The sequence below is a fragment of the Labrus mixtus genome, chromosome 12 (assembly GCF_963584025.1).
Source record: "Labrus mixtus chromosome 12, fLabMix1.1, whole genome shotgun sequence".
In the NCBI taxonomy this organism is placed as follows: Eukaryota; Metazoa; Chordata; class Actinopteri; order Labriformes; family Labridae; genus Labrus; species Labrus mixtus.
The window spans coordinates 28604276-28629794 of record NC_083623.1 but is presented as its reverse complement, the minus strand read 5'-3'; the positions used below and the strand labels follow the sequence as shown (position 1 = coordinate 28629794).

At 39.3% G+C, this 25519-nt stretch overlaps 1 protein-coding gene across 1 annotated transcript; it reads right to left on the bottom strand.

Moving 5' to 3' along the window:
• Positions 1 to 1267: 1267 nt before the first annotated feature.
• LOC132984452 (zinc finger protein ZFP2-like) lies at positions 1268 to 24588 on the bottom strand. The gene is made up of 2 exons (XM_061051324.1): positions 24299 to 24588; positions 1268 to 3974 (listed from the first exon to the last, which is right to left on the bottom strand). The coding sequence occupies exon 2, from the start codon at positions 3874 to 3876 to the stop codon at positions 1663 to 1665; it is 2214 nt and encodes a 737-aa protein (XP_060907307.1). The 5' UTR covers positions 3877 to 3974; positions 24299 to 24588; the 3' UTR covers positions 1268 to 1662.
• Positions 24589 to 25519: the final 931 nt, after the last annotated feature.

Genomic DNA, 25519 nt, shown 5'->3' with positions numbered 1-25519 from the left:
ACCCATTCAATTTTCATTTAGCAAAAAAGAGCCATAAGAATCATCAGTAGACGTCGGTATAGAGATCCATCAAACCCGTGATTCATTCAGTTGATTAGTTGATTTCAGTATTCTGCAAATGATGTATAAAACTCAGAAGAAAACATTGCTGACAAACATACACAAACACAAATATCCAGAAAATGAGATTTATTGTTGTGTTCCGTGATGATGTGACACAAACATGAATTTGTGATACGCTTTGTGTGGTATCAAAATTATTGTTACCGAGGACCTACTAGGAACTCTGACAGTGGCTGTGTTTGCCTGCAGCCAATTCATTTTTCATTTTTGGTTAATTAATGTCTTGTGAAAGAGGGGCAGATTATATAAGATTACTTTTCTTTCTGCTCCTTTTCATTTTCTGTTTGTATTTAATTGTACTGTTTGGTCGATGAATGAAATACATTTACTGATAAAATAAAGCATTTCCAAAAGCACATCAGCAGTTCATCAACACAAACAATCCAGAGCCAACGAGACGAGGGAACACAGGAAGTCCAAGGAAGGAAAATGGTTAGTATGTAAATATGTTTTTTCATAAATTCCAGTGTGTTCGGTTTAGTAGAAAGAGGTTTTTCAGTCACCGTGTTTATTGTAACAGCAAATCTCTGTGCTTTGAAGGTTCATTTCTGTCCTGCAGAATTGTGTTTAACTGCTACTGAAAATACCACATTGCCTGACTGTTTGACAATAAAAACACATCATCAACATAATAACTGGGGACTTTTATAGAGAATAATCTGTGTTCATCACATGTCACTCCTGAGCTGTAGCAGAGCTACAACCAGCCAGTAGGGAGTATTTACAGCCCCTTCTTTGACCCAGAGTCACAGCCAGAGCGCGCTTCTTTAGACCATCTTGTACTTAAGACAAGTTATCCATTAATTTAAAAACACCTTCAAACAGGTAGATCCGCTGTAATAGGGCTCTACAGCGCAGTTCCACAAGTTCCCTTTCATCGTCTCCATAGTGGATTTAATTATTAGCCATATCGTATTATCGTCATAGGTAGACTGACCCAACGAGCTACCCGACTGTGAAACGATGATTTATGCTCCTTTAGGACACAAGTTTGTATGATATCAACAGTTAAGAAAAACACTGTTTATTCCTGATATCAGGGAAAAGAACTACACGAACCATAATCTTAGAGTGTCACAGCGATGACTCTGATTGTCGGAGTCAATTTTTCCCGTCCCATCAATGCCGTATGTGATTGGACAGTTTCGCTAGCTAGTACTTGGCTAACAGTAAATGTACTAATAACCTTGTTGTGCATCAGTGAATGTAATTTATATATTCAACAACACTCGCATTAACAGTATAAACACTAAAACAATGACTAAAGTCACATTTAAGAAGAAGAGGGTTTGTGGATTGTGGGATGGGAAGTTCGATGACTCAAAAAAAAAAATGTACACAGTCTTGTACCTTTGCCTTTTTAGAGCGCTGAATCAGCTAGCTGGGGGAAGCTGGTTGTCATGGTTACAGGTTTCTATCTCTTGATATAAGGATTTTGTGAAATTACAAAACATTTGAACAGGGAAATTTACTTCTGGAGCCAAATCTGTCGAAAAAAGAGGGCGGTCACTGTTGAGATCTATAAAGATGTTCTACAATTCAGTCTTCAGTCTTGACCTCAGTCTCTGGTTGTAAATGTCTCTCTGGATCTGAGTCACTCTCTGGTTCTGCTCCTCCACAGTCCTCTCGGTCAAACTCAGTTTTAATTTTTTGACACTCTGGATACGGATCTCCCACACACTTGTGTTTTTTTAGCTGATAGCGCCAAGGGAAACTTTTTTCACAGACACTGCAGCTGTAGGGTTTCTCTCCTCTGTGGTGTGCCATGTGAAGTATCAGATATGAATTAAGGGTAAATCTTTTACTGCAAACAGAGCAGCTGAAGGGTTTCTCTCCTGTGTGAATCAACATGTGTGAGCTCAGATTTCCTTTATGACTAAATCTTTTACTGCAAAGAGAGCAGCTGAAGGGTTTCTCTCCTGTGTGAACCAACATGTGTGAGGTCAGATGCCCCTTTTGGTTGAATCTTTTACTGCACAAAGAGCAGCTGAAGGGTTTCTCTCCTTTGTGGTGTGCCATGTGAACTGCCAGACCAGACTTATGGTTAAATCGTTTACTGCAAAGAGAGCAGCTGAAGGGTTTCTCTCTTGTGTGAACTAACATGTGTGAATTTAGATGCCCTTTTTGGTTGAATCTTTTACTGCACAAAGTGCAGCTGAAGGGTTTCTCTCCTTCGTGGTGTACCATATGAAGTTTCAGACTAGACTTGTGGTTAAATCTTTTACTGCAAACAGAGCAGCTGAAAGGTTTCTCTCCTGTGTGAACCAGCATGTGTGAGCTCAGATGCCTTTTCAGGTTAAATCTTTTTCTGCACACAGAGCAGCTGAAGGGTTTCTCTCCAGTGTGAATTCTAATGTGTCTAGTCAGATCTGGTTTCTTTTTGAATTTTCTACCACACTCAGAGCAGCTATGTGATTTCTTATCAGTCTTTGGTCTTTTTATTCTTGTGGTTTTCACAGAAATTAAACCTGACTCGTGTTCTCTGGTCTCCTTCCAATCACTATCTCTGTCTTTTGTACCAGTTTTAGAAGACTCTTCAGTCTTGACCTCAATCTCTGGTTGTAAATGTCTCTCTGAATCTGAGTCCCTCTCTGGTTCTGCTCCTCCACAGTCCTCTCCATCAACTCCTGTTTCTGTCTCTCTTTTCTCTTCAGTTTGGTTTTGATCAGGCTCTGAAGTCTGAGCTCTAAAACACTTGTGTTTTTTTAACTGATAATACCAAGAGAAACTTTGGTCACAGACAGTGCAGCTGAAGGGTTTCTCTCCCCTGTGATGTGCCATGTGGAGTTTCAGATAAGACTTGTGGTTAAATCGTTTACTGCACTCAGAGCAGCTGAAAGGTTTCTCTCCTGTGTGAATTATCAAGTGATGTGTCAGGTTCTGTTTCACATTGAATGTTTTACCACACTCAGAGCAGTTATGTGATTTCTTCTTATCTTGGGTGTTTTCCACAGAGTTTAGACGTAGCCGGCGTTCTCTTGTCTCTTTCCAAAAATCACTGTCAGCACTGTCATCAGTTTCACAAGTGTCTTCAGTCTTGACCTCAGTCTCTGGTTGTAAACGTCTCTCTGGATCTGAGTCCCTCTCTGGTTCTGCTCCTCCACAGTCCTCTCCATCAACTCCTGTTTCCATCTGTTCAGTTTGTCTCTGATGAAGCTGTGAGGACTGAGGTTTCTCTTCTTCATCTTCACTCTTCACAGAGACAGGATAAAATGGGAACTTGATGGTGTTAGCATGACTGATCCATACTTCCTCCTGTTCCTCCTTCACAAGTGGGGCCTTTGGGTCCTTCTGCTTTGCCCCTATGTGTTCATCTTTGTGGACTGACGTGTCACCTAAAATTCCTGTTTCTGTTAACTGGTTCTTACATCCTGAGGCACTGAAATGTTTCCCTCCTGTGTGATTGTTGTACAAGATTTGATCAGAGTCAGAGATGAAGACTTGTTTTCTATCAGATTCAAACATTCCTGCACTCTGGGAGACAACATAATTTCTCACATAGTCTAAACCTGACTGATGTTCTTTGGATTCCTCCCAATCATCACTGTCTTCAGTCTCTGGTTCAGAAGAGTCTTCAGTCTCTGGTTGTAAACGTCTCTCTGGATCTGAGTACCTCTCTGGTTCTACTCCTCCACAGTCCTCTCGATCAACTCCTGTTTCCATCAGTTCAGTTTGTCTCTGATGAAGCTGTGAGGACTGAGGTTTCTCTTCATCATCTTCACTCTTCACAGAGACAGGAGTGAAGGGGAACATGGTGGTATCAGCCTCCTCCTGTTCCTCTTGGATGACTCCACACTGCGGCTCCTGCTGCACAGGTGGAAGCTCTTAACTCAACAGCAGCTGCTGGACGTCTGCAGGACACAGTAAACAAACATTAATAATATGCTATAGAAAATGGCTAATAATGTTTAAATCAAAGCTGGTGCTCAGCTCTGTTGTCTGATTTGTGATGTTGAGACTTCACCATCTATAATAATAATAATAATTTATACTTTATTGATCCCGCGAGGGGAAATTCGTTTTTTTACACTCTGTCTAGTTAACATGCTACACAAACATATGCTGAAATACACACACATGCACAAACAGGATCCTATGGACATGCACTAATGAAGAGGTCTCAGAGTGAGGGGGCTGCCCACAGCGGGCGCTCCTGAGCTGGTGGGGGGGGTTAGGTGCCTTGCTCAAGGGCACCTCGGCAGTGCTCAGGAAGTGGACTGGCACCTCTCCAGCTACCAGACTAATTTCCGGACTTTGGTCCGTGCCGGGACATGAACTGGTGACCCTCCGATTCCCAACCCAAGTCCCTACAGACTGAGCTACTGCCACTTCTGATGAAGAACTGTAACTATTGTTTTGATTCATATGTTTACTAACTGCTGAGTCATGTCTGTGCTGTTTATTCTGTTGTGTTGCTTTAAACTACCCCTCAAAGAATCAGCTAGCTTAGTGGCAGCCTACTTTCTGGTCATTTTTAAACACCAGACTGTCCTTTGGTTAAACTTTATCATGGCTTTCACTTAAGTTTTATAGAGGTTTTTGGTCATTATTTCTATTTATTTATCATCTTTTCTGTACTTTATTCTCAGAGTCCCAGAGGGGAATTCAAGTTGACACTCTACTATTGAGAGACATGCTACTCACACACACAGGCCCGAAATGCACAAATAAGACCTGTTGACATGCATTAATAGAAGATGTCAGAGTGGGGCTGCTCAGAGGGAGTGCTCCTGGCCAACCCAAGTCGCCACAGATTGAGCTACCACCCAGTAGAGGGCTCATATTTCTCTTTGAGATTAAATCAAGCACTAATTAAAGTGAAGCAGTGGGGATTGTGGACTCTGATTGAGCGTCAGTGGTGCCTTTTGGATCCTCTGCAGAGGTTTGTGTGTGATTCTGGGGAGACTTGTCAATAAGGAGTTGTAGCAGTCAAAAGATGATGTCACAAGAGCCTGTACTAGGAGCTGTGTAGCAGGTGTTTTTATACGACATGTCAACAGGACCTAGCAATCAATGCCACATAACCCTTAAAGTTTAGCTAGTCATCAATCATGACACGGTTGTGGGTGTGAGTTTGATATTGATCTGTGATTACATTGAGGGATGGGATTGGATGACACAGAGCTCAGTATTTGAGAGGTTGAGTTGAAGTTGACGTTCTATCATCCATGTAGCGATATCAGAAAGGCAGGCTGAAATACTGTAGAGCCACCTAGCGGGAAGGACAGGAAGAGCTGGGAATCAACAACATAGCATTGCTATGACAACCCATGGGAGTGGATGATTACACCACTGAGGTGGTGTATTGAGAGGAGAGGGACTGAGCCTTGAGGGACCCATTTGGATAAATGGTGTGCTTCAGACACTTCTCCCTTTCATGACACTCTAAAAGATCTCCCTGGTAGATAGACGTAAGGATTGTGTTACTGACAGTCTCTGCAGAGTGGTCCTGCTTAAAGACTGTCCAATGATCAATCAATCTTTGTGTAGCATAAAGTCTTAGAACAGGACCTTACTCCTGGTTATATTATTTACAAAGACCCAACATGAATCAACCATGAGAACAGCACTAAACACAATTTAACAAAGTTACAGTGGGGAGGAAGAACTTTGGGAACTCAGAGACTTGATTAAAGACTGTGAGCTCAAGTATTATTGGACAAATAGTATTTCAACCTGGACTGGGTTTAGTGTGGGTTTTTTGAGCAGAGGGGTGACCGAGCTTGCTTCAATGCGGTTGGAAACACACCCGTTGACAGAGAGGAGTTGATGATATGCTTAAGTGCAGCATTAAGCAGAGAGGAAATGGTCTGCAGGAGGCTTGATGGTTTTGGGTCCGGAGGACAGGTGGTGGGCCGAGAGTCTAGCAGAAGGTTAGAGGCTGCTGAGTAAAGAGTCTGTCAGTATTAACTCATCCATTCATACACATTCACACACTGATGGTAGAGGCTGCTGAGTAAAGAGTTGTAGTGTCCCACCTGAAGGCATGTATTTATATTCATTATAATCAACATCTATATAAAGTGGTCATGAATAATCATAATAGTATTTCAGTATAATAATGAACTAAAAGACAGACATTATGCAAATTAGATAAATAAATAACAATAGTGTGAGGGTTGCATATTATAAACATAACATAATCAACTAAGGATGAAATGCAGAAGGGCAAATGTGTACATGAATTCAAACTGAGCCTACAAAGTGAAATTCATCAAGGATAGAGTGAAAAAGTCAATGCTTAGATGAAATCTTGCATGGTCAAAATGTGAGGTCTCAAGTTTCATATGAGCTCGCTTTTGGGGTAATTAAGTAATAAATCTTAGGCTAACCTGACATTTACGAGAGGTGAAGGAGAGACAAATACAAGAAAAAGGACCATCATTCCAAGAAAACCTGACATACATGCCAGGGGCGTCACTAGGTTTCAAGGACAGGGGAGGCTTAGCCCCCAAGAGATGCATAGGATGTGAGCGAACGTAGCGCACAAGCACAAAATTTCACAAACAGCTAACAAAGACTGAGAAATTATTTATTATTATTATTTCAGTCTGTTTTTTTTAATACAGTACAAGAACAAACACAGGTTTGCACAGTAACAGTATGTTTACAGCATTAACAACAGAAGTAAGCCAAGTACACCATTTCTAAATAACATGGCTACAATTGCGAGTTACTTGGTGGGTGGAAGCATCAAAGAATGCTGTCTGTTTTTAAAGGTGGCAAATCGGTCTATCACTCTGTTGTGACTCATATGCTGAAGCGTGTCTTTTTCAATTGACATGACTGCAGGACTGTGGAAGTCTTTTCTGACCCATAGTTTGACGCAGCCAGGAGTGCAGCCGACGCAGTGCACTAAAGGACCTTTCACATGAGCAGCTGCATACAGGCACTGTTAGGGCAACTTGTATGGTTGCCTTCAGAGAGGGAAACATGGCTGAATCAAGGAGGTTGTGCACAGACAACACATCTTTGGGTGAACATCCAGCCTCTGTTTTCCGGGCAAGAAAGTTTCTGGCCACCAGAACCTCCTCTGTTTTCAGGTCAATGCTGTAGTGTTTTGCAAGTTCATTCAAGTGTGATTCACTCAAGAAGTTCTCACAGTTAGGACTGCATGCCTGGATGCCTTTTAGTAGCCCTGCATCTACACTGCAAAATCTTTGCTCAAGCTCGCCAACCATCCTATCCACACAAGGGAAAAGTAACTCTCTTTACAATGAGTTGTTCAATTCAGTGTGTGAACCTGCAGTTGCCTCCAGCACAAAATCCTGCATTTTCCTCTGTTTATTCCTTGTCTTGGCACCTGGTTCAGGGATACTGTGGGTGTGGGACAGGGCTTTGGTTCTCTCATACAGCTCCGTGGCAAATGCATCTGTGCGTTTGCCCTTAAGTGTGTCACACACTTCTTGTTTGCAGATCAAAGCCTCTGCCAGGTCTAAAGTCTCTTTCTGAAGGAGCTTCATGAGCATAACAATGCACATAGATAGCTTCAGGATGGAGCCTTCTAAAATGTGCTTGTACACCTCCAGTGGACCCACTCATGACGGCTGCACCATCATATGTTTGTGCTACACACTTAAGCTCTGCAAGACCATTGTTTTGGATCTGCTGCTGCAGCTCATTTGCAATGGACTGGGCATCAAATGACTTTATCTCTGCAAGTGCTAGGAAACGTTCTTTCACTGCCTCCCCTGACACATACCTGACACAAACAGCTAACTGCTCTGATTTTTCATCCCTTGCCTCATCTGCCATGATGGCATAGATTTTGGACTTTGTCATTTCAGACACAATGACACTAATAACTTCCTGGGCACAACAGTCAATCATCTCATTCTGGGATGTTGGTGAGATATAATGAGCATTTGATGGGGGGTTATGTTTTTGAAGAAAAGGATCAAATTCCTTCAAAAGCTCCATGCACGCAATAAAATTCCCTCTGTTTGTGCTGTCTTCATCATGGCCACGAAAAGGGAGTCCCTGTCTCCCTAACATAGAAGTGACTGCAACAATTCGCCTGAGATACTCTCTTCTCTCTACTATCTCACTCACATTTGCAGATGCTATCATCTGTGCAACGTTTCCCTGGTAGTTGCCTGGGTTCACTGAACTAACTGAGAGGAAGGGCGGATCTCTCGTTCAGTGAACGAACTGAACGTGTACTGAACGTACTGAACAGAACGGTCGGGGAAAATAAATGTGATTGTTTTAGCAGCTTTCAGTTTGCAAACTGTAGCTTTATCCAACTAAATTCTCAGCTCATTGGTTTATTATTCACCACTAGCTGTTCTCAGTACGATCGCGAGCAGAACTAAACATTCAGTCATGTTTCATCTTATTCAATTCTGATTCACAGACAGAGCTGCGGAGAAGTACTGAACGATTCGGTGAACGAATCTTTTGAACGAATCACTTTACTGAATTGATTCTACTGATTCAGTACACTGAAAAGAACTGCTTTTCACATCACTACACTGTAGCTGTTCCCACTCAACGTTCTTGAAGCCAAAATATGCCGCTTAGGGGCGCTTCCATCTTGCGATTTTGACGTCATTTGGAGCCAGAGTCTGCGCAGTAGGGTCTGGTGGGAGGAGCCCTGGTAAGACGCCCCGCCCATTTAGCGTGCTGCCCTGATGACTTACGCAGCCCAGCTACGCCGAAAGCGCTCTGCTGGTCTACGAGTCTTATGAAGAAATGTGTAAGTACAACAAACCACTGTATTCAAAGTCTAATATTTAAACACTGTGTTTTAAAAAATCCCGCTATTTTGATCATTATTGAAAATACGTGAGCTGCTGGGTCCTCTGTTTTTAACGAAATCGTTCTATATTTAAGCTATATTTAAGCTAGGTTAGCACCACAGACCGTAGACTACAGGTGGTAAGATATGTTGTATTTTGTTAGAAACTGATAGTTTGCAATGTGATTCATGTCTGCTTTTCTAATATATTTAACTGAACAGTAAATCAATTGTTTTTTGTGTCTTCATTTAGGCAAAGAGATAAAAGCAGGTCTGACATCTTCCACAGAGGTGAAGTGTAAGTTAAAATCATCTGTTAAAAGTTTATATCCTGTGATTTTTATTGAAGTTTCATAAGAGGATTGTAAAAACAAGCTATTGTTAACAATACAGTCTTCTAAAATAAAAATCACACTGAGTCATACACCAGCTAAATGTTAAATAGAAAGGTAATGTTTTCTTTTCCATTTCACAATCAACAGAAACTAAAAATAACTAATTTCAACCTTCGTCTGAACACCTGTTACAGAGGTCAGGCTGGGGTCACATAGTTTGAAGGAACCTCCTCCTTCTTTCACCTGTGCCAGATGTCCTGCTCATCCACTGTGGTAGAAATGACCTTACACCAGCAGCTCTCCCAGATGAAGAGTCCTCTCTGCCATCACCCAGAGGAGCTGATCAACGTCTGCACAACTGAAGAAGGTGGACAGAGTCTGGTGCTTTGTGACAGTGAACAGTGAGAAGGTGGACAGAGTCTGGAGCTTTGTGACAGTGAACAGTGAGAAGGCTACCATAGTCATCCTCAGATAAAACACAGAGATCCTGGTCAATATTCAATGGTGCTGTTTTTCTTTCCATGATGTTGCCCTGTGTTTGAAAGGCCAGATGCTGGAGGGTTGTGTTGGATTTGCTTTTCCATCATATTTTAACAGTCAAACAATCATCCAGGATCTTTATACTTCATTTGATTTTTGTTGGGATTTCTTTGTTAAATTATTTTTAATACTTTCTCCTATGTCCCAGCAGTTCAACCTGATGGTCTCACTTATTTTACACATGGTTAATGAAGCCAGGGGTCGTTTATTGAAGTTTATTTTCATAAAATGTTTAAATAAACTTTTTTTAAATCTGAATTGACTGTCTCTGATTAACTGGAGCACTACAACGTGTTGGTCACAGTAAAATAATTTAGCAGTTAAGTTTATAGCTCACATTTGAAAAGGCCTTGAACTGACATCAATTTCTTCTTGACCAACAACAGCTAAGACAACAGCAAAGCTTACAGACGAGTTCAGCTTGTTACAGCCGGTCTGAGATAAATGGCCTTCAAACTTATTTAATACTAAACATTTAAAGCCAATAAGCATAGCAAGATACGCATGATATTCCATTTCCATTTATTCAATCACAGACTTGTCAAACAGTCTGGCATGTTGTGCTGAGAAGAACTCCATCGAGAGAGGACAGGAAACGCTCAGGGGACGAGTCCTCCATGTTGTCAGGGGTTGCTGATGGATCTGAATCTGAGGGCATCTTCTGTAATAAAGAAAAACAATCATGGAGTTAAATGTAAAGTATAATGAATTTTACTGTGATGTTTATGCCTCAGACCTGAAATCAGATCTGTCCTCAGGTTCTGCTAAACTTCAGCTTCTAAAGTTTGTTTTAAAGACAGGAGAACTATTTAAGAGGAAAAACAAAATATATAATAAGACATGATGAATCCAATAATATGATCAGCTTTATGAATTTATGTTTTAAGACAAAAGTGTTCCTGCCACTTTCTATTGAAGATTATTTTAAACTGTCATCACATGGGCCAGCCTGATAAATTAAACTAATGTTAAATATTCTCATATAATCATGACATAAACAGGGTTACAATAATTAACTTTTTCCAATGACTTAGTAGCCAGGGATGTGAGCTAACAGGTGAAAACTGAAACAGCAGAATCAATATGAGAGGCAGAAATCAGAAGCTAGTATATTTTAATATACATAGAGTTTATATTAACACAGTGTTAGAAAGGACTGTGGCTTAGTAAGATTCTGTAATACTCCACCTTCTTATATCACTTTAAAGTGAGACAGATCTTTTATTTCTGAAGTGCAAACACATCAACACCTTTAGTTTAGACAAAACTCACTTTAGACACTAGGTGGCGGTATTTGGCTGTTTAGGTTATTGATCAGTAAATTGGGTAATTTGTTGTATCTGAAGCAAGTTCAACATATTCTTTAATATTCTTTAAGAAAGCCAAAATCCCCAGATAAAGATATCTGATAGCATGAGCTGATTATGAACTTTGTCTGTTAACTCAGGCGTTCTGCTTAAGGCTCTCAGCGTGTCACAGAAAGGGGGCGTGTAAAACGTCTTTTGACCATTCTTATTCACAAAAGCGTCAAGTGCAGGCGGTCCAATATAATGAGGTGTGATGATGAAGTTAAAGTGGTAAAACAGGATACTGCAGCTGCAGATAAGGAATGAGAGAACAATCCTGCAGAAAAGTGTTGTGTTCATTCGTACATTAATGTAATAACTTTACCACACACTGCACCACAGTGTCTCCTGTTGATTTCTTAAGTTACAGATACTCACAGTACAACTGTGAAACTTAAACAGTGAGACATGATTTCAGCAGTGTGAGCAGAAACTGCAGTCAGTTAGATTCTTGTGCTTCATGAGAAATATGCAGAAGTAGCTTCAGTATTTAGCTAAAAAAAATCAATTCAATGTACTGATTTGGTATTGTGTGGTAATTACCCATTAAACGAATCAGACAGCCAATTTGTGTGCAGAACCTCACCGGAGCTGGAATCAGAGTCTGGACTGCTGTTTCCTTTGGGCATTGATTTCCTTGAAGACAGAAAGAAGAACAATTTAAACATGAACTTCTTGCAGAATCACAGAGGCTGTTGAAATCTTCTGCTAGTCTTCCTTACATTTTAAGAAGGATTATAAATTGTTACTAAAATTACTTTGATGCTGATAGCGGTTACAATAACACAGTCCAATCATATGAGAGATCATTTTACCTTTGAGTCCTATGTGAAGGCGTTCTCTTCAGAATCAGCACTGCAAAGACAAGATGATGGCGTCCACCTTCACAACGTGCTGCTTCAGTCTGGCTGCATCATGGTCACCTACAGGAACACCACAGAAATGCAATCAAAGTACTTCACTTTATTTATCAGAGGATGTACTGTATGCAAAGTAGATTTTTTTTTAGCTGTAATTCCTCAAAAAGATTTGAGACTGCTTTGTTATTTGAGAGCACAGATTGTTTCTTTTCCCTTCTCTCTGTTTACCTGTACATGACCTCTTAGTGCTGTAAAAGATGCTACAGTAAATCCTGGATCAGCTGTGTGGATGGTGTGACTGTGTGGTAAAGCTTTGTTAAAGTTGTCACGCACATACTCATATGCCTTTGGAGAGTAAAAGTGCAGTGTGGTGGCAAACTGCTTATAAAATATAAAATAGTATTTTATTGGTGAGGTGCCCCAATCAAAGCGTCCTACAGAGTAGCAGCAGCGGGTTTTAGAGGGAGGAGACGAGCGCATTATGGAGAGGAACGCACCGGAGGGGGGCGAGCTGGGGGAGAGACGAGAGACCAGAGAAAAAGGAAATCCTCAGTTTAAAATATAATGTTGGTGAAAAGAGGGAAATAGGACGACATAAATGTAAATGTTGAAATTATTTTGAATGCAGAGGCTGTGGATGTTCAGCTTTCTTTGGATATAAAAACAATAGCCTGTAGTTTAATCATGGTGTTTCTCTTTGTTAACGATTATTGAAGCGAAATCAAAAATAAATGCATGACATTTAAAACATATTAACATATGTGGGGAAAAACGTGATCTTTATGTCTTCTTTTATTGTACCTATGTCTCCTCCTACAATAACAGCAGCATGTTGTGTGTAACACTGGTCTCCTGCATTAACACCTTCCTTTCAAAGGTGTTAAATACAGATACAGTCACAATCACCGCAGTGTTTGTCAGGTTTTGTCAATTTTTAGTACAAATTCTCAATGAGCGTCATTAAATTTACACTATGATCAACTTGTGACTTTTTGGTGTGTGGAAGACAATGCAGAATATTTATCAGTTTAAGCAGCATGATGCTCAGTTAATATTACATTACACCACCGCAGGTTGTTGATGTTTGTGTTCACGTTTCAGTTAGTCTCTTAAATCAGTAACAATTATATTAAATCAGATCTTACCTTTAGTTTTATCTGGATACATAGAGAAATAATCTACCCTCGTATATAGTACTATGAATTTCAGTCCTCACGGTGAAAGTAAAACCTGTTACTCTCGGTATAGCCCACTTATCACTCAGACTGTAAACATGTACACATTAGTAATGATGCAGGACAGATTACAATTATTTGACTTTGTTTTTGTCCTAGATACTTTTTTGAGACTTTACCAGACGTATTTATTTTTGCTGTAAAATAACTGTACAGTCAATGAACCGCATCTATGAGCGGATTTTATATTATGATTCTTGGTTTTAAATACAATTTAAATCACAATAATGATATAACAATATCAAGAAACATAGCATGTCAGTTATTAGGTTTGCTCATTTTAAAAAATAAAATAAAAAGATAAATCATGCCGGATAAGTAACCTAGCTTTATAACATTTCAGCTAACCTTAGACTGCTTATGTGTTAGCTAGCTAGATAACGACTTTAACCAACCAATGACACATAAATCACACTTTTTTACTTACCGAAAAAACTGCAAAGATCCCTTAGATCCAACAGGTCGGTTAGAACAGTTTACTGCAGAACAACTCATTTTGCCAGCTCAAAAAAGACGAAAAAACTGAACGGAAAAATTCAATGGCGTCTCGGCTTTCCTTCACTACGTAACTTTTGCTATTCACAAACAGAGCTACGCAAGATCGGCGGCTGTCAATCATCGTCAAATATGACGTAAAATCCTGTTTTTCCACCTCAAATAACTTATTTAAAACAAACTTCACAGAAAAATGAGCACTTGAACACAATGTAGGGTGATAATAACTAATGATCACAGCAGAGTTTAGGTTTGGAAAAAAATTATGTGACGAGTATTTTAACTTTACAGTTTGACCCACATCCCGTCTGTTATCATTGAGGAGGCGGGGTTTATGACCTATACTGCAGCCAGTCAGCAGGGGGAGCTCTAAAAATAAAAGCTTCACTAGACCGGGGACCTTGTCCCGTCCATTATTTTTACAGTCTATGGTACACACACGCTGCAGGTACCGAGTGCAAGCAAGGTCGCAGGGAAAACGTGGACTGGATTTTTAGTGATGTGGGCGTTCTCTATATGAACAAGTGGAATGGATTGGATAACGACGCACTGAAGGGGCTCTCTCTACCTTAAACTATGAAGTGAAGGGAAACTGACAGATTTATGATCTTATTTAAGTGAATAATGACAAGTTACATGATTATTTATTTAAACTCATATTCTGGCCACTTTATATTGAATTTGTCGGCACTTTTTTGTAAAAAAAAAAGAAAAAAAGAAATTATAATAAAAACACCAAATTATTTAGGGGGGCTTCAGCCCTGACCAAGGGGCAACCTCTGGTCTCGAAAAATGAAGCCAATGCGGAAGTACAAAAAACTGCAGTTCCTCGAGGTTCCGCTTGAGGCTGGCTGCAGAAGCACCGGAAGTGCCATAAGCCCACAGGCAAAAAAGCCAGTTTTTACCACAGGAATCAACATGTTTACAGCCTGGTACAAAAAACGAGATATATCTGATAAGTTGACGGCCCCTTCTCCTCACACTGTTGGGGGGTGAATTTTTTTATAACTCATCGGCTTTTATTGTATTAAGGAAAACGACTATGCCCATATAAGGGTTGTGACAGATTTGATTGACAGCTCTGCACGCTGCATCTGTCTGTCAGTTCAGCAGGTCAGTAGGCTAACAGCTTGATCCGTCTGATTTCTCCTCTTTTTTACTTCGTTTGGAGAGTTTGTTTAACACATATCTGACAACATACATGGCTTGCTGTGCGGTTAACAGACCATCCAACAAGTTGATGCTTCAGTTTTTTTTGGTAAGTGATATAGTAGTGTTATATTTACTGCTTACTCATATGTCGGTATATTTACGGATCTAGCTTGTTTAGCGTTAGCTTGTAAACCAGCCGGCTAACTGTAAACAGTGTAGCCCATTATTTAATGGATCAATGGTTTAGAAATGTTTGTTGTTAAGATAAATAATGAGTTTGTGTGATGTTAGAAGCTAAAGGTTCACCTCAGTGGTTAACCGCAGACTGTAAATATGGTTATCTGACGTTATGATGAATGTTATACTCCACGTAAATGTGGACATTAAAAAACAAACTTTGTGTAGTAATTATCCGTCAGTAACATAAACTTAACTCAACTGAACCTAATATGTTGTGTAGGTTATAGAGGATGACATTAACGTTACATGGTTAATGCAAACTGTTACCAATTTTAAAAAAAAATCACTTTCTATGAGTTCAGGTAAATTGAATCTGGTTATTAATATAGTTCTTAATCATTACAGATGTTCTTATAAAGAATATAGCAGTAGAAATATAATATATAAATAACATATAGAATGAAAATAAGATATAAAGTAATTAGTACAAGAAATAGTTTGAAGAATACAGCCATGTACTGAGCTCATGTTAATAATAAATGAGTTACTGTATGTTCTGTACTAAAGCACAGAGACTGTTAATGATTTAAATAATTCAGGTAGTATTTGTTTCATGTTAAGATGAAATACTATCCACAATAAACTGCTTAATCTTTCCTCACACAAAATCTGAGACAATTTGATGTAGAATATCATTGTGCAAGTGAGTGAGAGAGCTGAAAATATCATGATTACAATAAGGTTTATCTTCTTAACTTTAAATAGATGTTGATTACCTGAATACTGTACCTTTGTTGTCTGGGTAGTACACTGTTGAATTTATAAATGTTCTCTTACACACAGATGAATACAGAAAAATAGATGAGAACAAAAAAATGATTTAATGAATAACTGATATTTTCTCTCTTTCTTTGTCATCCCGAAGACCCCTCACTAAAAGTCCATGTTCTCCTGGATCCATGTCACATGCTCGAGCTTCTTCAGAATGACTTTTCAACAGTCAAAGTTCTGGTGAGAGAAGATGGTCAGCAGATAAGACGGCAGTACATCAACGAGCTTCAGGAGGAGGAGGAGGGTTTACACCTTGAAAGACTGTATTCATGCTTCAGCTGTTCAAATAAAAATAGATCTCCTCCAAACAACTTGCAATCAAACCATTTTCTTCCCATTTTAAAACCCTTTGTCCAGTTTAGATGGGAGAAGTTGATATTATGTGATATTGATCTGGGAAGACTACATTTCTAAATCATTTTTAACTGTGTTTTTATTCACAAGTTATTGATCTTATTTACTCTCCATGTATCTTGATTTAAGAATGGGGCTGTGTTTAAGGACACATTTTGAACTACATTAGTATTTGGTAAAAAAAATGTCAAAAGAAGACAAAGTTGTGTAAAAGTAGACTTCCTTCCCTAAGCTATTGAGTTGAGCATTAATGCACATTTTAGTCTTGTCATTTCAAATCTGAAATGTATACTCATAAGTAGACATAAAGGAGTGCATTTATATAGAAATATTTATTTCATGTGAAAAACCACATTCAAAAAAGTCTGTTTTTACAGCAGAGATTAACATGTTTACAGCTTGGTACAAAACAAACAAATAGGTGTGATTAGCTCATGTCTCGATCGACACACACTGTACGGGGGTCGTTTGATTTGATGAAGGATAAGAGTTATTCACAATAAGGCGTGTAGCTGACCAGCTTGACAGGCGGGTGCGGTGTAACGGTTTGTCAAGAGGTTTAAAACACGCCTCAGCCTCAGCTCTCAGCCTGTGGGTGACATCACTCAGGCCATCCGGGGGAGACCTCCCTCGCAGCGAGTTGTTGAAGAGAAACAACCGAAGTCCACCCCAGAAGAACCAACAAATACAGATGTTGTTGAGACTCAGGTTTCTTCCTCTGTCTCTCTCTGGGCACCTCGACGGACAAGTCACCAATAATCCACACTGTGTCTATAGGAGAAATACAAAGGTGTTCAATTAATGCGTCAGACAAGACAAAATGTACAGTTAACTACATGTTTTTGTTATTAGTCACATCTGCAGGAATAATATTGAACAAGGTAGCTGCAGCTCATAATAATAGATGCCAGTCTTAAACACTATTATTTCTAACACTTAAAGTTTTTGGTGTGAAGCTGACACTGTCCACAGACTCCATGACTTCACGGGGTTCTATAGAAAACAAATATCTTCTAATAAATACTAAATAATTATTTATCAGTTGTCATGTTCACCGTCATCACTGTTGACATCAGTAAATATAAAACACAGACATTCCTCTTTTTGTCAGAACAGTAACATGAACTGTATGCTTTGTAATATTGATTTCTTCTGGATGTCTCTCATTTATTTACAGTCTATGGATAAAACTTTATTAATGTATTTCTCTGCTAACACTGACAAAGTCTAACTGCTCTGACAAATAACTAATAACCATAATTGTATATTTAAAAAAGTGTAGTTTTAAGACTTTAATTAAATATTTGGGTTGAATATAATTTGTTTTAACTGTGTTGTAGAAAAGTTAAATGTTAACTTACTGTTTATAGAGATAACTCAGGACGAGCAGGAATAGGGGATGATAGCAGCCTAGCTGTTAGCTACGCTGTGAAGTGGACTGCTAACGTCGAGCTGAATGGGCGGAGTTAAGTCCCGCTGGTCCCGCCTTACTGCTGTAGCTAGGTTGATCCGAAGTTAGGCTGAGACTGCAAATCCAATATGGATGCGGCCGTCGATTGGACTCATTTGCTGCCTATGTAACAGACGGGTCAGGGTTCGTCCAGTAATATTTACAGTCTATGATTAAAACAGACACTTTTTTCGGACTTTAGCTATTGTGAACGTACAAAAGTAGGAACATAGATTAAATATACGAACCCCAAAAAGGGCAGAATATGGGCTCTTTAATAGGCTCTAAGAAGACTGTTTGTTATTGGAGGTGTGTGTCTGACTGCTACCTGTGAAAAGAAGTGAAAAGTGGAGTGTGTATTTACCAGCGCTATATCTAAAGAGTTTATAACGCAGCGCTGAAAGTCGGTGTGGAGAGGAGCTCACAGACTACAGCAGGCTCTGGGGTAACATTGCTATCGTTAAGTTATAAGTTAGCTGCAGACACGGTGATCGTGAACGGAGAAAATCCTATGTTTTCCTAACTCGGTCCGAGCAGATCTCGGACTGTGTTCTGTTGCACTTGAAACAGCCTAAACAGCTGCGCCTCAGTGTGTGTGCGTGTTCGCAGCAGTGTATGTTGGTGTGTCTCAGCGTGCCTATGCGGTGATCTGTCATGGAGACAGCAGAGAGAGGAGCGTGAGGAGTAGAAACGATAGAAAAGGAAAAGAGTGATTAAACTCTTTCTGTAAAAAGTGCAAAATCAATTGCAGGGGTTAATATAATTTATCTACCTAAAAAGTGTTTCTTAGGTGTTAGATGAAATGAGGGGAGTGAGGTATCCAGTGTTACTTCATCTAAAATGTGGGTTCCTCTTTCCTTTTAATGACACAATAAACACAGCACTGGTCTCCTTTCCATTATTAATCAATTAAGTCATTTAGATATACAGCCCGATTTAGATAATCTTTCAGGGACTTCAGGTAGCGGTGGAGACGCAGACAACTATGGGCCACAGGAACCATTTAGTTCCTTGAAGAGAAGTTCATGAACCTTTTAGTTCTGGGAACATTTGGTCGTAAAGGGGCTAAACTGATGTCAATGGATGAGAGGAAAGGGAATATAGACTTTTAGGGGATCAATCTTTGGATTTGATGAATCGATGTCAGATCATTCGTATGATAATTTATTTGAATCAGAAATTTGATTTAAATAATAAAAATAAAAACCCAGTCCTATTGAATAATTAACTAATAAACTGACAAGTATAAGATAAGACTAGCAGCATAACTGGAGACCAACCAATTTGAGTACAATTGCATGTTCATGTATGTGAGTTTTGTGTCTGTCTAAAAACCATGGTGCAAAAAGAATGAATGAAGAATGGATGAATTCCTGTTAACTATGGCAATTACATGTTGGAATGTTGTGTGATTGCAGAAGGAATTATTTTGCTAGCAACTCATACAGGAGTAAACTCTGTGTAAGGACAGGTCAAAACCCTTTAAATTCACTTCCTCAACATTAAAGGAGAAACAACTGGACCTAATATAGCTATATAGAGTGTGAGACTATAAATATATAAAATCCTGCGATACCGCTATTTTAATAGGTCTGCTTGGGTGAGGTCATCTTGGGATGGTGACCTCAGAAAACTTGCAAGCACTCGGGATGAGCGGAAGGTAAAGCATGCGTTGCAATTAGGCAACTTTGGCCAAACAGTGAAAAAATGTAAATAGGGCATAAGTAAATGTGGCTTATATAACTGTTATAGTCTTAAGTGTGTGAAAATAAGGAAAAGGAATATAACTGTTAATTAGAGGTGGAAATAAGTAGGGGAGACCGGGGGCAATGGTAACAATGAATAGTATATGTGACAATTTATTCAACTGAAAGTAAAAAGTAGCTTGTTTCAAATTTACGTTAAGTGAAAGTTACTTAATTATATTTTCCTTGACAAAGATTCTCTCCTGGGTGCAAAAAGGACGAGAAGATTTAAATATCCAATCTTATCTGTCAGCAGGTTTTAATCCGGCCCACAAGATATTTTGGAAAGAAAAGAGAAATGTATTGAAATCTTTGAGATTTTTATACAGTAAATACTTTTAATACATATTTCCACTGAATTGTAATAAAAATGTATAATGAGCAACATCAAGCCTAATATGATGATATGAAAATGTATTAATCAGGGCACTTAAACTTGCTTCTCAGCAGGAGTAACATAAGACGACAAGCTGCAGATCGCACAAGCTGCTCCTGTTTTATGTTAGTCAGCAAACAGGTTGAATAAAAAAGAAAAAGGTGACACAGAATTGTTTTTAAGAGAGATTAAAGGAGAGGTATTTCTTAAGTCTTAGTCGCTTAGAAGTTGCCAGAATTTTATCAGAGCTAAAATAAGGAGAGATATTGCAGAAGCAGCAGTAGAAAGCGAATAGGGACGCTTCTGGCATTCCTTTTATGTCAGAGCAGAGTAACATGGAGAGTAACTGAAGATGTCAGCCAAATAAAAGACATACAGTGGGTCCGGAAAGTATTCAGACCCCTTTACATTTTTCACTCTTTGTTTCATTGCAGCCATTTGCTAAAATCAAAAAAGTTCATTTTATTTCTCATTAATTTACACTCAGCACCCCATCTTGACAGAAAAAAAACAGAAATGTAGAAATTTTTGCAAATTTATTAAAAAAGAAAAACAAAAAGGCAAAAGGGTCTGAATACTTATGACCATGTGATATTTCAATTAAAAAAGAAAAACTGAAATATCACATGGTCATAAGTATTCAGACCCTTTGCTGTGACACTCATATTTAACTCACATGCTGTCCATTTCTTCTGATCCTCCTTGAGATGGTTCTGCTCCTTCATTGGAGTCCAGCTGTGTTTAATTAAACTGATTGGACTTGATTAGGAAAGGCACACACCTGTCTATATAAGACCTTACAGCTCACAGTGCATGTCAGAGCAAATGAGAATCATGAGTTCGAAGGAACTGCCCAAGGAGCTCAGAGACAGAATTGTGGCAAGGCACAGATCTGGCCAAGGTTACAAAAGAATTTCTGCAGCACTCAAGGTTCCTTAGAGCACAGTGGCCTCCATAATCCTTAAATGGAAGAAGTTTGGGACGACCAGAACTCTTCCTAGACCTGGCCGTCCAGCCAAACTGAGCAATCGTCGGAGAAGAGCTTTGGTGAGAGAGGTAAAGAAGAACCCAAAGATCACTGTGGCTGAGCTCCAGAGATGCAGTAGGGAGATGGGAGAAAGTTCCACAAAGTCAACTATCACTGCAGCCCTCCACCAGTCGGGGCTTTATGGCAGAGTGGCCCGACGGAAGCCTCTCCTCAGTGCAAGACATATGAAAGCCTGCATAGAGTTTGCCAAAAAACACATGAAGGACTCCCAGACTATGAGAAGATTCTCTGGTCTGATGAGACCAAGATTGAACTTTTTGGCTTTAATTCTAAGCGGTATGTGTGGAGAAAACCAGGCACTGCTCATCACCTGCCCAATACAATCCCAACAGTGAAACATGGTGGTGGCAGCATCATGCTATGGGGGTGTTTTTCAGCTGCAGGGACAGGACGACTGGTTGCAATTGAAGGAAAGATGAATGTGGCCAAGTACAGAGATATCCTGGAAGAAAACCTCTTCCAGAGTGCTCAGGACCTCAGACTGGGCCGAAGGTTCACCTTCCAACAAGACAATGACCCTAAGCACACAGCTAAAATAACAAAGGAGTGGCTTCGGAACAACTCTGTGACCATTCTTGACTGGCCCAGCCAGAGCCCTGACCTAAACCCAATTGAGCATCTCTGGAGAGACCTGAAAATGGCTGTCCACCAACGTTCATCATCCAACCTGACAGAACTGGAGAGGATCTGCAAGGAAGAATGGCAGAGGATCCCCAAATCCAGGTGTGAAAAACTTGTTGCATCATTCCCAAGAAGACTCATGGCTGTACTAGCTCAAAAGGATGCTTCTACTCAATACTGAGCAAAGGGTCTGAATACTTATGACCATGTGATATTTCAGTTTTTCTTTTTTAATAAATTTGCAAAAATTTCTACATTTCTGTTTGTTTTCTGTCAAGATGGGGTGCTGAGTGTACATTAATGAGAAATACAATGAACTTTTTTGAATTTAGCAAATGGCTGCAATGAAACAGAGTGAAAAATGTAAAGGGGTCTGAATACTTTCCGGACCCACTGTAAGTAGATGTAAAGTATGCAAAACAGGCAAATACCTTAATCAGATAACTATATAATAAGAGTAATAAGAAGAAGTAAATAAGAGCAGGACACCAAGCGTATGGATACAGCAGTGAGGAGGAAATTAGAAGATATTACAGTTGAATTAAATATAGGAACACAAGGAATAAATACACAGTTCTGGTTAGTACGAACCTAAACTGACAAAGAAAGCTAGAAAATTGGCTGGATAATACATTAATTAGTCTAAAGTTGTGGGGTATGACCAAATTTGTTAATCTCACAGGGTTACAAATATATAAAATAAAATAAAAGGAGTCACCATTTGCGCCGTGGTCTCAAGTATTGCGCAAACTTTGGACTCTTAAGTTACTACCTCCAATGTTGGAGCTACATTGCAAAGATCCCAGAGCAACAGCAACTGTACCATTAAATCCAATTTTAAGAATTCATGAAGGGTTTGCCCTAATGGATTGAAATAGAAGGACAGAAAGTCCAAGAGTCTGTGCCACAGCTGTCCCCAAAAGAATACAGTGGGAAACAGGCAAATTCAGCTGCATAACTAGAGTTCCTGCAGAGGACGGAACTGAAGAATTAAGATTTCATCCCACAAAAGAAAAGGAAAAAAATGAAGCCTGATATAACTACTAGGAAAATAGTTATGCTAATAATAACTAAAGAAGATAGTCCCCAGATCTTTGAGGAGCGCTGAACGTTAAAATATTTCATTCATATTTCAGTAAAATTGTTTGGTTACAGAGGGACACTATATGATAAAACTTTAGTGTATGAGCATGTTTACAAGTAGACTACAACTTAGCAGGAAATATAACTGATGAATATGGATAATTAAGGGATATGTAAGTGGCCAAAGGAGCCTATTTGGGTTGTTTGTTGTTGCTCCACCCCGGAACATGAATTACACGTTTTAGTACACGCGTCACACTCGGCTCGTCACTCACAGCGAGCAGGCAGGGGGGCTTGAGCAGAGTTACGGTATGTGCACGGCTAATTTGTTTGTAATGGTCAATTGTTTGTTTGCTCCAAACGCGATACTAAAACAGGGTTTTATGGTTTACCATTAAGCATGAAGGTTCAAAGGTTTATGGAGATCGCTGTGTCCAAAGATGAAAGTTTGCACCCTTGGCCAGCGGAGCGAGGTACGTGTGTAATTTGGGAAGATGTGAATTGAATTGAATGATTTATGAATGAATTGAGAGGTTCGCTACTATAAGGAATTGTGCAATATTGTTGTAAGTGTTTAATGTGATGTGTGTGTGAATCAGGCCTGTTGTGATGTGGATGTTATTGTTTGTGTTTGTTTAAAGTAAAATGTTGCACTGTGAAATGTTTGTTTAGGAATGAATGGTAAATATTTGTAAAGAATTGAACACACTGTTTTCTGAATGTTCATTTTGGCTTTTTTCTAGTTTCACGGTGCTCGAAAATAAATAAATCATATGTTGTCTTGGTCGAGGGCTGCTACAGAATATAAAGATGATTTAAACTCTTTGTAAACACAAACAGCGTTCAGTCAGTAACTGGTTGTTTGACATTGTTTGTTTTTCTTTCCATAGACACTTCCACATATCAATGATGGTTTAAAACTAAAGTAGAACACAGACCTGTACCTGTAAGAAAGGGTTTGATTTCCAAAATGTTCAAGTGGAGATTCATTAGAGTGAGCATTACAGATGGTCATGTGACCTGCAGCAGTTTTTTATATTGTTTTGTTACAAAAGGTTACTTAACAGTCAGGTTTTATTATTAGGGCTGGTTAAAAAATCGTTTCATCAATGCATTGCAATTATTATCAGCAGGTCAGACCAGTTCAAATCGGAACCGGCCAGAGAAATAGCAATCAATGCATCTCTAGTCTACAGAGATGGTAATTGTAGTTCTTTAAAGAAAGGAAATCAGACTCAGCAGGTCTGACCCTGAAAAGAATGATAAAGCAGAAGCTGTATTCATCTCTTATCAGCATAATGTAGACCAGTGTAAACAACAGGAAAGTATCAAGGTCTATAAACCCCTCAGAGGATTGTCCTGAGAGAACTACAGAAAGAAATCTCAGGAAAAAACGATATTAATAACATACTGAATAAACTGTAGCAGTAGTAGAAGGGTGCTCATTCATCTTATATGTGAATATACTTCAAAAGTAATGTGTTGTTTTTGCTAAATGCCATATTAAATGTTTTTAACTCTGTAAAGCTCTTTGGATGACGTCATGTATGAATGCTGCTTCATAAATAAACTGGTTAAAATTAATCAAGTCAAAAAGTTAATGTCCTTTAAGCTCCATCAAACATTACTATTATAATCCTTCACAACATCCACTAAAGAGTCTTTAAGTAAAGTCAATGATGTTGTTAGCAGGAGCTAGCTGCAGCTAACACTGTGCTGTGTGCGTCTGTTAGCTAAAGGCTATGAGCAGGAAACACGTTTCCAGCAGTGGAAAGAAAACCTACCTGCTCTCTGCAGCTTGATTTCAGGTGTTAAAATCACATCCAGCACTTTTCTTTGTCGGTGGAGCTCCTCTTCGTATCCACATGTTGTTGTTTCTGATATATCTCTGATAACCGCAGCGAGCAGCCGCCGTCTGAAGAAATCTTTAAGATCCTGAAACCCGGACATCTGACACACATCCAAGAGTCACAGAAGAAGAACTCAACACTGACGTCTTTATAACATTACTCTGAGAATCTACAACGTTAGCACAGACACACATGCTAACTGACAAAACCCGGAAACTACAAACACTACTTCCGCTTCTTCTTCTTCTGTGGGGTTTAATGGCGGTGTTGCTCTACCGCCACCTGCTGAGATGTTGGACAACAAAACACAAACAAACTTGACAGTTATTCATATAGGGTAAGTATCAGTTCTGTCTCCTCCACTTGCGTCTTGGTCCCTCCCATGAGATGCATGTAGAGAGGCAGAGGAGAGAGGAAATGAGGAAACGAAGCAGAGGAGAGAGGAAATGAGGAGATATTTTTGAAGACACGAGACGTCCTTTCCTCTACAGCGTCACCTGAAGCGACGTCCATTTGTGATGACATCAGCTGATCAACACTCAGCTGGCTGCCGGCTTTAATCTGAAAAATATTTTCAGTGGAGTTCTTTTAAGAAGAAAACACATTCGTCAGATTATTCATTATCATGAAGACGAGGTAACAGTATTAAACTAGCAGGAAACCAAAAGTACACACTCCCTCCTTAATCCTGCTGCAAATACAAATCTTTACACTCCTTTTAGAGAACTTTCACATTTATTTTAACAAGAAATTAAAGTTTTATCTGAACTATTTGTATATTTATATATATATATAAATATATATATATGATTAAATGTTTGAAGAAACAGGACAAAGAAACATGACAGCAGAGACTTAAAGGAGCAGATTACAGATCACATGGGATTTAAAAACAGTATCATACATGGACATATCTAGATCACAGATTTCAGACATTAAACATGGAACAGGGAGTATACAACACAGGCAGGACTGTAAAATACAAGAGAGCATGAAGTATACACAGAGGTACAGGAGGGGCGCTAATCCACACTGCAGCGCCCCCTGTAGGTCTGCTGTGCCATGTGGGAGGTGGTTTAGGTTTCCGTAACTGACTGAAAACCCTTTCATTTCCCTTCAACACTGAACTGAAGCGTTCCTTTTGTCTGAACTATT